Source organism: Sardina pilchardus, chromosome 24, assembly GCF_963854185.1.
Source record: "Sardina pilchardus chromosome 24, fSarPil1.1, whole genome shotgun sequence".
NCBI classification, from domain to species: Eukaryota; Metazoa; Chordata; class Actinopteri; order Clupeiformes; family Clupeidae; genus Sardina; species Sardina pilchardus.
In genome coordinates this window covers 21,990,167-22,004,264 of record NC_085017.1, presented here as the reverse complement: position 1 = coordinate 22,004,264, position 14,098 = coordinate 21,990,167, and the positions used below count along the sequence as shown (strand labels likewise).

The 14,098-nt window shown below is 42.2% G+C and overlaps 3 protein-coding genes across 4 annotated transcripts in view; 1 reads left to right on the top strand and 2 right to left on the bottom strand.

Annotated features, from left to right (window-relative positions):
- Positions 1–4,574, bottom strand: part of elp2 (elongator acetyltransferase complex subunit 2) — a 36,974-nt gene extending 32,400 nt beyond the window's left edge. For both annotated transcript variants that reach the window (XM_062529757.1, XM_062529756.1), the window contains exons 1-5: positions 4,437–4,574; positions 4,053–4,131; positions 3,897–3,967; positions 3,558–3,702; positions 294–371 (exon numbers count right to left, since the gene is read on the bottom strand). In XM_062529757.1, coding sequence (XP_062385741.1) covers positions 294–371; positions 3,558–3,702; positions 3,897–3,967; positions 4,053–4,131; positions 4,437–4,568 — 505 coding nt within the window. In that variant the 5' untranslated portion in view covers positions 4,569–4,574. The remainder of the gene's footprint in view (positions 1–293; positions 372–3,557; positions 3,703–3,896; positions 3,968–4,052; positions 4,132–4,436) is intronic.
- A 426-nt stretch (positions 4,575–5,000) lies between these two features.
- On the top strand, positions 5,001–8,840 carry abitram (actin binding transcription modulator). Its single transcript, XM_062529696.1, has 6 exons — positions 5,001–5,233; positions 5,406–5,457; positions 5,704–5,833; positions 5,960–6,036; positions 6,749–6,818; positions 8,014–8,840. The coding sequence occupies exons 1-6, from the start codon at positions 5,164–5,166 to the stop codon at positions 8,149–8,151; spliced, it is 537 nt and encodes a 178-aa protein (XP_062385680.1). The 5' UTR covers positions 5,001–5,163; the 3' UTR covers positions 8,152–8,840.
- ctnnal1 (catenin (cadherin-associated protein), alpha-like 1) overlaps positions 8,745–14,098 on the bottom strand; it is a 52,390-nt gene continuing 47,036 nt past the window's right edge. The window contains exons 12-19 of the mRNA XM_062529695.1: positions 13,954–13,991; positions 13,786–13,836; positions 13,116–13,270; positions 12,979–13,027; positions 12,131–12,187; positions 11,356–11,475; positions 10,478–10,561; positions 8,745–10,158 (exon numbers count right to left, since the gene is read on the bottom strand). Of these exons, the coding sequence (XP_062385679.1) occupies positions 9,982–10,158; positions 10,478–10,561; positions 11,356–11,475; positions 12,131–12,187; positions 12,979–13,027; positions 13,116–13,270; positions 13,786–13,836; positions 13,954–13,991 (731 nt within the window). The 3' untranslated portion in view covers positions 8,745–9,981. The remainder of the gene's footprint in view (positions 10,159–10,477; positions 10,562–11,355; positions 11,476–12,130; positions 12,188–12,978; positions 13,028–13,115; positions 13,271–13,785; positions 13,837–13,953; positions 13,992–14,098) is intronic.

The following is a 14,098-nucleotide window of genomic DNA, read 5'->3' as shown; positions in this document are numbered from 1 at the left end:
CTGCCTGGCCTCATCTGAAAAGGTCTTCTTATGTAAGAGCGGGAAGAAATAGCAAAACCAGACGAGACCACAGCACATCACTCATAGGGCTGACATGAAGGGCAGGCTCAGAGTCACACGCTGACATAATAAGGTAGGGAGCAGATGTTTTTCCAACATGACGTTCTGTCGTTTACAGAGAGGCAAGCAGTGGCAATGGAGATGGATGAGGTGATCGAGAGAGAGAGAGAGAGAGAGAGAAAGAGAAAGAGAAAGAGAGAGAGAGAGAGAGCGTTCAGTCGTCCATGGCTTACCTCTGCTGCCTGGCAACAGTGCCAAGGAGACATCCATCATGAAGCCACTCCCAAAAGACAGCGTCTGCAGGCATTCCACTAAGGAAGAGGGGAACAAAAAAATACAAATAACAATCACACACACACACACACACACACACACACACACACACACACACACACACACACACACACACACACACACACACACACACACACACACACACACACACACACACACACACACACACACACACACACACACACACACACACACACAAATTAGTCTTCGGCGCAATTAGTCAAGAAATATCTGACAAATAATTATAAGTTGCTCTGACAAACAATTAACCGGACTCTGCGCCCTCCCTTCCCTCCCCCATCCTAATTGCTTGCTTGTCAGAACTGCGGAGGGGTGAAGTTATTGTGCTTTTCCAACGCGTAGTGATAATGACATCTGTCAGGGGTTGTTGCTTTGTTCCCTGATGCCCAGGGGGAGGCGGAACACAATGGCACATGTGTCTGTCTGAACATATCAGAGGATATACTCCAAGCATGGCACAAGCGCACAAGCGCGCGCGCGCGCACACACACACACACACACACACACACACACACACACACACACACACACACACACACACACACACACACACACACACACACACACACACACACACACACACACACACACACACACACACACACACACACACACACACACACACACACACACACACACACACACACACACACACACACACACACACTTTCCCAAAAATCACCCAACGGTTTAAACAACTAGGCCAGTGTTTTCAGCATAAAACCAAAGACAGCCTTAAGGCAGGATCCTGTTTTGTGCTGTATGTCTGAATCTATAAAAGTTTGTAGGGAAATATAACGGCAAACATGTTTTGATGCCTTCATGGAGGAGGCATTACATACATTACGAGTCATTCCAAGTAGTAATCATTACTGATAGAATAGTGCATCAGCCCAACCCTCACATATAAGAAACTTTTTAATAATAGCATCAAACAACCTTACAGCAATATATTTACAACCAGATTGTACAACACATGAAACATGTAAATCCAAGAGAACACAAGCATACACACACATACAGTAAACCACAGACAGAGCCATCAACTCAAACATATATAGTATTACCACTGCAGTCCAGTAGGTGGCAGTGTAGTTACTAAATTCAGCATGGGTGTTTGTAGAGTCTCTTACCTGCAATTGATGGAAGCTTTAATCTAAATAATTCAAACTGAATTGAGGATTGCATTACGTACTATACACTATACAATATACATACTGTAGTATGCATTTATTATCACTGACTGTTCTCACCCTACAGAATATTTTTGCTGTCCTTATGTTTACTGTCAGATACATTGGTCTGATCAATAGGCTACCCACAGTTCTGACCCCTGCAGATTACGATGTGGGTCATTCCGTGTCAAATCAGACAAAATCCAGGAAAATGGTTGCAGCACCGACTCGGATTTTCTTCAAAGTTTGTCTACACAATGTTTAGGTTCCATAACTAAAATCTGTAAAATATTTTTGCTCAATTCTATTGTTTTCATTGTCTTTTTGCCCTTGCCTTTTTACACTCTCTAAATGACCTTATCTTGGAGGCCATGTTAAGGTACTCATATCTTAAAAAGTATCATTCCTAGCCTGACTAAACTTTATAGAATGGAAGACAAGCATGTTCTCAGTAAGATTCAATGATTAAATGTTTGTACCACAGTCTCATTGGTTGTACAGAAGTCCCTAGTTTCTGAAAAAACATGCAAAAAAAGTGATATTGAGGGTCTCAAAACTTTTTTATTGGGACACACCTGCCGTCAATGAGTCTTTTCTATAGAAATATAATCCTTTGTTAATGTTGTCCCAAAATGTGAAGTCTCCAAATCAAATGAATTTGACAATAATAAGGATAAAACAAGGCATGTTTGTATTTTTGTGTCATTTTCATGCAGCTGAAAAGCTATGTGGGGTAGGTAGTAGGATCATGAAAATCTATGTGGAAATAGAAAAGTATATGAACATGTAGTGTGTAAAGTTCTAATATTGCATCGAAGCCCCGTTCACAGAATAAATGCATGTAGTTAGAGGTGTTTTGGTAACACCAGAATAAACATTTACAATAAAAAAAGTGAAGTTTGGCACCCCCCTCTGGCAAAACCGTAGCATTTTGCTACTTTTACAAGGCATTCACTCTGGTAGCTATTTGAATGGAATGGAAAGGCTATATTTTACTTCTCGTATTCAAAAAGAAGCAGAAATTCCTAATACCTTGATATTGAAAAGGATAGCAAAAAAGCCACCAACTAATGATAGGCCTATTTTAGATTAATGGTTAAAACATAATTTCAAGTATATAATTCGGTGTATTTGGCATCCTTTTCAATTTCAAGGTATTAGGAATTTCTGCTTCTTTTTGAATACGGGAAGTAAAATATAGCCTTTCCATTCCATTCAAATAGCTACCAGAGTTAATGCCTTGTAAAAGTAGCAAAATGCTACTGTTTCGCCAGAGGGGGGTGCCAAACTTCACTTTTTTTATTGTAAATGTTTATTCTGGTGTTACCAAAACACCTGTAACTACATGCATTTATTCTGTGAACGGGGCTTCGATGCAATATTAGAACTTTACACACTACATGTCCATATACTTTTCTATTTCCACATAGATTTTCATGATCCTACTACCTATCCCACATAGCATTTCAGTTACATGAAAATGACACAAAATACAAACATGCCTTGTTTTATTGTTATTATTGTCATGGTTATTTGTTGTGGAGACTTCAAATTGTGGGAAAACATTAATTAACTGCCGTATTTGAAGAGGAAATAGTGACTGATACCAAGTGAAAAAGATAAACAGTTTTTTAATACCCTTAATATCACACTTAATGCACGTTTTTCCAAAATTGAGGGCCCTTTCGAGAGTCAAGAGACATTTAGTACAGACTTTAAATTGTTTACACATGCTTATTATGAGTTGATCTTCCACCCTAGAAAATTTGGGGAGGCTAGGGAACATATTTGTCAAGATATTAATGCCCAGACATGGCATGTGTTTTTCAAGCTGTAAAAATGAAAGAATTTCAAGGTCTAAAAAAGATATGAAGACAGATGATTTCCACAGAAATATTTCACAGGCCTTGGTTTTAGGACCCATTGATGATATACACAAAGTTTGAACAAAATCTGAGACGGTGCAGCAACAATCTTATCTGATTTGACACGGAATGACCCATGTACCTTTCCCATCGCCACCTCTGAGCCAGAGCTTCACCGTGGAGTCCGATGCTGCAGATGCAACGAGCAGCTGAGAGCAGTCCAGGGGAACAGCATCCACTGCACATACTGGACCAGTGTGTCCAACACACTTCACTGAGGATGGATTCTATGGATGAGCAAAATAATACAATATTATTGACAATGGGCCTTGGCCCGGTAATTGACCAGGAGACAGTACACTGATTTAGTAATAGATCACGGAGATTAAATTTGTTCTGAATTGTGTCTGCGTCTGTTGTGTGAAGTATTTTGCAATCATAATCATAATCATCTGCGTAACTCTGACTGTACTGTACCCACCTGGCCGTCCACGTTCGTCCAGACAATTACGCTATTATCAGACCCTCCTGACACCAGCTCTGTTTCGGGACCTGTATAAAAGAGTATTATTATGTTGGTCCGAGCCGAGGGAAGTCAACGTGATGCATCATGTGGCATCATGACATGTTCACTCACCACAGTCTGGTCTGTGTACCCACTGGACAGCATTCACCCGAGCAGTGTGTCCGTTCAGAATGGCAAATGTGGTTCTCTCCTATTAAAACCAAAAGTTGGGGCCCTTGATGCGATGCGCTAATCATGTTCATAAACAAGTTGTCACTGGTTGGTTGATGCACCTAACATAGCTAGCCTACCCCACAGTCAGCCTAGGAGTGGCCATGCGCCATTCAGTTAGTAGATACATGATATACAATAATAACCGTACTATAAAATAATGTGCCGAACACCTATTTGACAAGATTTGTACTTTAATTAGACAGTTTGAATTAGGTCGCCATTTTACAAAAACGAGTCAGCCACATATTACACAGTTGACAGACACACTAAAGGACTAATTACCTGAGGATCGTACAGGGCCACAGAATGGCATGTCCCGAAAGCAATCAGGCCTCTTTTGCTCCAAGATACGACTTTAGGAGTTCTATTTGCACAACATGCGACATGGCATGTTTGTATGACGGGCGCTGCCATCTTGGATAGATTTGCTGTGTAACAAAAAATAATGTACGACGGAAACAACGCGAAACTTCTGGAGTTCCGATGACAAAGATCTCAGATTTTGTGCATGAATGTTCGCTCTTATCTGAAATAAAACACAAGAAGAGTTCGAGGTAAGTCGAAAGATAGAACTTAACCTAACTGTCTTATTAAAATATATAGTGCTGATTAGTAGCTGCAAACTATGCCGTTTAATCAGGAAATCTTTCTCGATTAAATCTCTTCGTTGTATTTATGGAAGTTGTCAATAAATTACCATGCTAAATAAATATGGATGTTTTCTAGACTGTTAGTAATAAATGAATAATGACGTTTCTGATAAGACTGCTAATCGACAAATGTACCCTCCACTTCAGCAGATGGCGGTAAAGAATCGTTCAGCCGCGTGAAAGTAACTAGTGAAATCACGAGGAAGAAAGTCGATTTGAGTTCTGAATGTACCACTTGCACATTGCACTTCTATTTATTCAGAAACGGTCTGAGTGTGGTGTTTAATCCAGTAGCTGTAATTTTCCTATTTTTGTCAAAGTGGTATTCAGCAAGTCGACCTTGACCTGCATTTCGGAATATGGATATATCAGACAATAAAGAGGCACCTTCCGTGATTGACCGATATTACACACGTTGGTATAGAACAGGTAGGCTGACTGTGTGAGATGTGAGTGAATCAGATGTATAGTATCGCATCGTAGCTGTGAAACGTCTGTGGTGATAAACTAATCTCTTAAACAATGCTTCTATGATTTGTGTTTGTGTTTCGCTCTGGTTTATGTTTTTGAAGTAATCGCCGTCTCCATTTATTCCTTTTAGATATGAAAGGAAAAACGTGTGAAGACTTCTGCATCTTACAGCACTCCAACAGGTAGGGGTGATCGATCTGGAAGGGATATGGCCCACATGTAGAAAAACAGACATTGTTTCCTACCCATTAAATATTGAATTAAACTTCCACAGGGTAGAAAATGAACCCTGATAAATTATTAGTCTGTGGTGTAGGCCTAGTGGCTTTTAGTTCTGTCATTCAGTGGAAACACTGTTCTCTGTGTTGATGTTCTCTCTAGTTGCACAGATGTTTTGAGACTTGATATGTCGCTTGCATTTTTCTCAGAATTTGTGTGATCACCCTTGCTGAGACACACCCAATCCTTCAGAATGGCCGGTCAATTAAAAGCATCAACTACCAGATAAGTGCTGGCTGCAGTCGATTGAACAATAAAGTGTCTGGAAAGTCAAAGCGAGTATGTATTCGGTCAACTTCTTTTGTTATCTCTTTTGTAGAAGTCATACAGTACTTTCAAGATATCCCATGTTTCCCTTGATGCTTAGAAGTGGAGCTTGCATTGATGGCTCTTTCTTTCTTTCAGGGAGGCCAGTTTCTCACAGAATATGCACCGCTATGTAGAATCACCTGCTCTGATGGAGTAGAGTACACCATTTTCAGGTAAGGACTGGGTGCAGTCTTTAGTCCTCACTGCATTACTCTCATACAGTTATGTGACTATAGCCTTTGTTGAAGTGATATTACTTGAAGGATGTCTAGTAGGGCTGCACGAATTGAGGAAATATCTTATTGCAGTTCTGTTTTTTGATATCGATATAATCGAAGTCAAGCTTCAGTTTAGTATTACTTTCCTTTAAGTTGGGCTATACAGTACCTGATTGGTGAGCAATGCCTAGTGCATGAGAAGCACAGCCCTTCTGTTAGGTGAGCTTCACTGTAGTCATCATAGAAAGGGGATGCCAGGAATTTAAAACTCGGTAGATGTGTGACCGGATTAACCATTGGGTCGCAAGCTGCACAATTGCAGCCTTTGTGATTGCCTAATTGTCTCTGTGCAATTTGTGATTTCAATTAAAATTATATTGTACGTGCAGCCCTAATGTCTACAAGATGATGTTTGTTTATAGACTTATGAAAACATCTTATTAAAGTTGTGTTTACATGACACCTGACTACTCTCAGAGGTGCATGGATCAGTTTCCGTCTGAATGGCACCTCTGTTTAGTGGCTAGTGAAGGTGCCTGAAATTACAACCCACTGACAAGTGAATGAAAGGTCCCATACCGTTGAACACAAAGTGAACAACCCTTGTTACTCTGGCCTCGAGATAGCTGAGATAATTGCTCTCTGAAATGAATACGTCTCTTGACAGCTGCATCAGAGGCCGTCTGGTGGAGGTGAATGAGGACATTCTGACAAGACCAGACCTCTTGCTGGAAAAGGTTAATACATCTTCTCATGACCTTTCTCCCGTTGATTAATTCTTCATATGTTTTCTTGTGCCATTTGGAAATCCAACTGAGTGTGGACAGAGTTCTTTTTACTGCTGTCACCAGCTATTTGTGCATTGATAAACAATAGGGCTGGGACTCGATTAAAAAAATTAATCTAATTAATTAGAGGCTTTGTAATTAATTAATCGAAATTAATCGCATTTTAATTGTATATAAATATATGACCTGAGAACAGTGAGAAGAATTTTTTTTTCACATGGATTTTTAGTATAGCCTACTATTGGATAATGACTGAATACATAGGCCTAAGCAACAAAAATATTGTTTATTAATAAGTCCAACAGACCAGTGCAATTTTTGCCATAAAGTGTAGCAATACCATATTTAGAAATAGTACATTTTCAGAAATCCATGTAGCCTATAGATAGGTAGACCTTCTGTAAACTATAATACTGTGGTATCCTGTTAATTGTGTCACCTGTTACCTTGAGTTGAGTTCATGAAATTGTTGTGTCCCTTTAAGGGGAACTGGGGGGCGGAGTTTACGTGTGTGCGTGTGTGCTTGTATGCGGTTCTGAGTGTGAAGTTTCTTTTAGGTCTAAGAAAGTTGGACATGGAATTAGGTGCGGTGGATTACTGTTATAAGCGTGAGTTGTGGCTGTAACAGCAACTCGGTTGCTATTTGTTTAATAAATAAAGCTCAGAGGTTTCCCTCAAGTGTCTGGACTGGAGTATCACAATACTTTGTCCACGCTAGCAGCTAGCTGCTTTATGTTTTGCACTGAGGTGATACCTGCGGTGATACGTCCTTGTTGCATAGGTTGCTCACAACCATGCTCTTATCTACGCTTCCATCCGTTCGTTTTTTGTAACAACATTTCCCAACCACGGGGCCAACCAACGCGGTCACATCAGCTTCTTTGTTCATGTTCACTGTACCACTGTGGTTTGTTTTGTCTGAACCGAACTCATGCGCGTTACTTGGTGCTCCAGTATAATCGGTCCGTCTGAAACTCATCCAGTGAGAAACGTTCCGCGGTGCAAAAATAAATAGGCATACGATTAAAATGCGTCAATTTTTTTAACGCATTAATGTTTGTGTAATTAATTAATCGTAATTAACGCGCTAAAGTCCCGGCCCTAATAAACAAATAAATATATCTCTGTCGATTCATTCCAACAGCCCTCAACCGACGGCTACATCGCCGTAATCCTGCCAAAATTCGAGGAGAGCAAAAGTATCACGGAGGGTCTGCTGAGCAGAGAGCAGTACGAAGAGGTCATCTCCAAACGAACCAATCAGCAACCAGAGCCATGCTGAGAAGACGCTGGTGTGGTGAACTGGCCAGCCAGTGGACTGGCGTACGGCCAGCACTGACTTAGAGAGTGACCAGCACCGAGATCTTCGACTGTTGTTCACAGGGCCTAAAAGTTTACTGTGCCGGAAATTCAGGTGTGCTCTTCAGGCTCATTAAAGACCTCCAGCATGCCAGTGGTCCTAAGACATCATGCATTTCAGAACTGAGAATGGATCGAAGATGCCATGTATAAGACAACACGTAGGCTTGGGAATTTCCCTTCTTGGTTAGCAATAGCACACACTGAAAACTACTGCACTGTGCCTTCAAACATAGTTATGCATTTCAGTAGTGAAGTTTTCTTTTTTTCGTTGTTTGAATGATTAATTTAAAAGCTTATAGAAGTTCACTAGGATACAAACAAACAAACAACAGCTGTTCAAGAATATGTTGTTTGATAAGACATCCTTGACAGGTAAAATGTTTTTTGTTTTGAAAACTGTGATAAAGGTTGTCAAAGATAAAAGCTTGTGTTCACTCAAAATGGTTGTCATGTTTAGACTTACAGTACGTTTTCACTCTTAGCTCATCCAAGACAGGCAACATTGTACAGAATATTTATTTATTTTTTGTAGAGAATACATAAATAAATGACAATCATCCATACTTTAAGAAAAATAAGGTATATTTTTTAGATTTTTTTTCTGTTGGCTTAGCAATCATTCAAACTGTCAAAAGGATTGATGGTCCAAAACTAGCTCTTATCTGAGATGCTTTCTCAGTATCTTAGCTGCACACTTTATTAACTCTAAAGCTTTTTTCTGTCTTCATTCTAACCATTTGAATATTCTTTAAAGTACCAAACATTACTTCCATACATCTTTTTTTATGTTTCAAGTACAACAACAATACACATGTATCACAGTGACCTACAGTGGCAGTCCTTACGGGGAACCCATATAACAAATACATTTTAAAGGGAATCCATGTCCCCCCACATTGAAACACAGTCAACATACTCTTGTGGCAAAGACACACATCCTTCAGAATAATCATTCTTTTTTTCCTTGAAAATATATTTTTTTTTATCGTACTCTGATGACAATAATCCAGACGTTTAAAAGGCGATAATTTAAAATCATTCCCCATTTAGGTAGTGTGAAGCGTGGGGAGTTAATGTGATATCCTATTAGCAAGCCAAGTGCACTGACTGATGATTGACCAATTTAATATACATATTTGGCAACAGTGAGGCAGATGGATTAGTGTGTCTCTAAAGTGTCTTGAAGGCCACTCTCATTTGCATTGCAGCGCCAGGGTCTCCGATTAACCATTTCTTTTTCTTAAGCAAAGTTGGCAAGGTCGATGAGAAGCCCAGTCATATACATACCTATATGGTTTAAAGAACACCAGCTTTTTTTTTGCATGAAGACAGTAAACAAGAGGCTTGCTTATACAGAAAGACATGCACAGACTGACTGATGTTGTGTGTGTGTGTGTGTGTGTGCATGTCAGTGTGTGAGTCTGTTTTCTTCGACCTCCATGCGCACTTAAAATGAGGCAAATAGGCCATGGAGTTCTGTACACCACACAGCAAAATGAGCGTCAACACAGAAGGAGCCGCGCCTTGAGCAAGCGCACTGCAATCTGCTTTCGGAGCGTGTGTGTGCGTGTGTGTGTGTTTGTGTGTGAGTGCGCGCGCGCGCGCGCCCATGTGTGTGATGCCCTCCGGTCAGGTCAGTCAGACACAGACGCTCCAGTAGGTCTTGGCGATAAGGGTGGGTGGGCGGGGGTAGCGAGCGGGCTGGCTGGGTGGACTAGACTGGATTGTACTGGACGCGTCTTCACGGGAGCTATTTGCTCTCCAGGAAGGTGAGGCTGGCCATGTGCTGCTCCAGGGACTTGACCCCGAAGCCGTTGCTGCTCTTGCCGTTGACGGTGGCGGTGGCCTCCTCCCTGACTGGCGTGGGCAGTCGCTTCTCCCTCCAGTTCTGCGGCGGCGAGCCCAGGCTGCTCCGCTCCGACTTGTACTGCAGATGGAGCAAACCCAGAGAGAGCAGTCAAGTCTAGGATGATAACAGGAGCAAATCCTGGGTCCAGATCACAAGATTATTTAAGTAGTCCAACCATATTTTTCCGCAATCTGCTGGATTTACTAATTAGTCTAATGGGTCTCGTATTACAGACTAGAAAAAACGGTCATTTCAGTGCAATGCCAAGATGCAGGTTTTAATTAGTGCAACATTATATTCTACATCTAATCTAATTACATCTAATTCACTAGAGGCACATGCTGTAGATATCATGCTACAACAATTGTGGAGTGTGGAACATGGAAGACTACTGTACCTTTCTTATGAGCTTACTACAGACTGGCAAAAGAAAGACCACCACAGTCATAACTCCTTTGGTGTTTTGGATTGATGATTCCACCTGGAAAATAGAATAAAAATACGTAACTGTTATGATAAATGTTAAAACAAAACTGGGGCTACACGCCACAATAATGCTGATTAATGCATATACAAAGCAACCCGACCAAAGTTTTCCCATCAGTATAAATACCAATAGAGGAGTTTGTAATGTATAGCCTTGACATTGAGTAGTTCTTCTGGCAGGAAGATAAATTCAGCCTTTTTAAACTGTCCGTCAATGTCAACTTATTTAGATGCTGTGGCTCGGGCAAAGTAGGAGTGCTGTGTAACTTTGGTCCTACACAAACCCATACCACCTCATCAGCATTCTTAACCGCAGTTCTTCTTGTTTATGTTAACAAGATGGATTGGCAAAAAAAAAAAAAATAGATTAGTCCCCGCGCTGCCACAGAGAGCTCTCGCTGCTCCACATTCAGCAATCTGTTCCGCGGCTCAGACTGTCAGGTCATCACATTCATGTCTAAGAGCAGATGGGCTGGGTGGTTGTGGGTGCAGGTTCACTAATTACTGTAGTCTAACTTTAGAATGGGGAGGATGTGGCTGGTTAATGCAGCCAATCTCTATGTGCGCAATGATGCATGTGCCACTACAACAAGAGGAGGGTGGCTTCTGTCCGGAAACATTGCACATTTTTAATTGATATTGCTCCCTTTATTCCCCGCTGATGTTTCACTGACCTTACAGTTGGCGTATATTGTGAGCTATTAATCACAAGCTTGGCGCTCTAGCACCTTTGCCCGGCCAGACGTCGGGCGTAACTTCCAGTAGCAAAACAGAGTGTAGTAACTTTACCTTCTGAAAGGTGGCGCTCTTCCCCTGCACAGGAGTCCTGGCCCCCATCTGGAGCTGTTGACACGAGGCTGCAAGCTTCTCGCTCTCTGACAGAATCACGGCCTTCTCCTCATCCAGCAGCTGAGGTCAACACACAAAAGAGTTGGGAAGGTTCCACGGAGCCTTTTCTTAAAGCAACCACCCAACTCCCCACTGTACAGCTATTAGAAGAACTAACATGTCCATGTCATTTTTTACTCTAAAGGCCGATAAGAGGTATGTAATTATATGAATCTAAGCAATGTAAGCTGTTCGTTACAATGACAAGAAGTGGCATTAAGAGTAATAATCTTCAAAAGGGCTATTTTATAATTGATGTGCTTGGAGATTAATGTGCCGAACGGAACACACAGTGGGGGGAGGAGGATGGGGGAGAGCGGGAGGGCGGGGTGGGCCGTGGAAACGACTCCACCGGAGTTTGTTTGTTTGAGGTTATTCATCAAACACGAGTGGCTCAGAGGTTCCGGACGCTGTGATTAGGCATTAGCCTTTTGTGCCCCAGCGCAAGCAGGGTCGGCCAGCTCTGATAGCCACCATTTCCACTCTCTCTGCGGAGATTGATGGCCGTCATTAACTGCCGTCAAGGGGAGACATTTAATTATACCCCACGATCAAAGAGAGAGAGAGAGAGAGAGAGAGAGAGAGAGATTTGGCGTAGTGCGGCAGGATGGAACAGAAGAAAAAGAAACGAGATACTAGATGGCACTTCTTCCGTCGGAAGAGTTTCTATTCTTACCTGTGCGGAGAACGTGTGCAGGTGTGAACACAACTGGATCCCCTGCTCAGACAGCATCTGTGGAGAGGGTGGGGAGAGGAACACATGCTGCTTTACTCACACTATTATAAACCACTGCCCTGAACAAAGGCGACATGTCGTAAGTCACACGCACATAAAATAGAGCTCGAGCTGTGAGTTCAAGAACTGTGAAAGGCAATCTGGCAAAATAAAGTTCAACGGTACAGGAAAACTTTCAGTGCAAACGTGCCTTGAATTCCTCCTCCTCCCTCTTCTTTGCACAGGGGGAAATAGTGTGTAATCTCGGTGATTACATTTGAGATAACACAAAACCACACAATCTCCCTGGGCTAGAGGACCCTGGGATGCTGATGGTATTAAGCAGATTTTGCTTGGAGGGCTGAAATCTCTGCATGGTAATTGCTCTATTAATACATGAAATGAAACACACGCTAGGAACTAAAGTGAGACCAACAAATGAGATTTTGTGTTCATTAATGGGGGGAAAGGAAAGGAGTCATGCTACAATGACAATTCATCTTATAAGTGCTGCAGCGCCGACCATCCGTAATTGATTAAACGGGAAAATAGGGAATTTGGGGCTAACTCTATTATCTACTGAACACCCCATCAACACACACACACACAGCCATTAACACACTTCCACACAGTAAACAGTCAGCCCTGGGACCAACTAAAGAGGTCCCTGAAGATTCAGTTCCTCCCACCACCTGAGACAAATGATAAGGCCCCTCTCTTCAGCTAATAACGTATCGATTTGACTTCACAAGGCAGTTTTAGCACCCCTAATGACACTGGTGGAGGAGCCCAATTAAACACAGACTCACCTCTGCCTGGTGGAACAGGTCCAGCGTCGTCTTTAGCAGACCCTCCCCCCTAGGGAGAGGAGAAAACACTGTGTCAGAGACCATAAGTCATGATAACGGTCCACGAGACTCATCACTTTGGTGGCCATGTTGTTTACCTGGTGAAAAGGTACATGGAGAACGCCATGCTGGAAATGCTTTGGCTCTGGCGGGCGATGTCGTGTTCCTGGTCCTCCCATCGCTCCACCTCCGAGTCCACGTCCGAGGTGAGCAGGCGAAGCTCCAGGCCCAGCTTGGCTATGGTGCTCTGCTCCTGAGAGTCACAAGGGGGCAAAGGTCACACAGGGGTCACCCAGCATCTCAGTCATCCCTGACCTAAGGGATCCTTGGACAGTGCGTTCTCCACACCCTTTCGGGGCCACAGTCAGTTTGAACACTTTAGTCCAGTTCTGCATCCATTTCATTCTAATTTGTCCAAGTGCTGTGCCACCTGATCACGGCTACATGCGCTTCGCTAAATCGAGTGTAATCGGCTACACAAGAGTAGCACTGGTGGAGTTCACGCCACAGGGTGGAATGGTGGAGTACATGAAAAACATGCAGCAAAGAACAGCGACAAAACAGCCCTAAGCCATCTTCACACACAACACAACACAGCAGGGTGTGAAGCTTACGACTCGGCTCATGTTACTTATGTAACATTTATGCATTAATTAATGTAAAAATAATGTCTAAAACACATTATAGTGTTATGAGGATGGCTTATTGTACTGTAACATGTAATAATAGATTATTCACATGTGATATGCATGGGGTTTGGTGTGTTACCTCAGAATCAAGTTTAGCAGCTTTTGCCGTCTTTAGGTTGGTTGAATGTTTCTGTGGGAAATGACGAGGCTGTGATTATAGTGGGTATGGATGGCAGCAGATCAACACACAGACAAAACAAATATCACACACATCCCATCGGATGAAGAGAGGGAAAAAGCCACTCACCCCAGGTCTGGGCAGAGACAGGTAGGGTTTCTTATCACCTGGAATCAGATGTGTTTGGGAATTAGTTTCCAAAGGTCGGTACTTACAGGCCTGCGCAGCAACACTTGACATTAAATAAAGGGAAAGGGCATTTATTCATTGAAAT

Coding starts and splice junctions, on each gene's coding strand:
- abitram (XM_062529696.1), top strand. CDS start 5,164: ATGGATATATCAGACAATAAAGAGGCACCTTCCGTGATTGACCGATAT. Junction 5,458..5,703: donor ATCTTACAGCACTCCAACAG/GTAGGGGTGATC, acceptor CATTTTTCTCAG/AATTTGTGTGATCACCCTTG. Junction 6,037..6,748: donor GTAGAGTACACCATTTTCAG/GTAAGGACTGGG, acceptor GTCTCTTGACAG/CTGCATCAGAGGCCGTCTGG.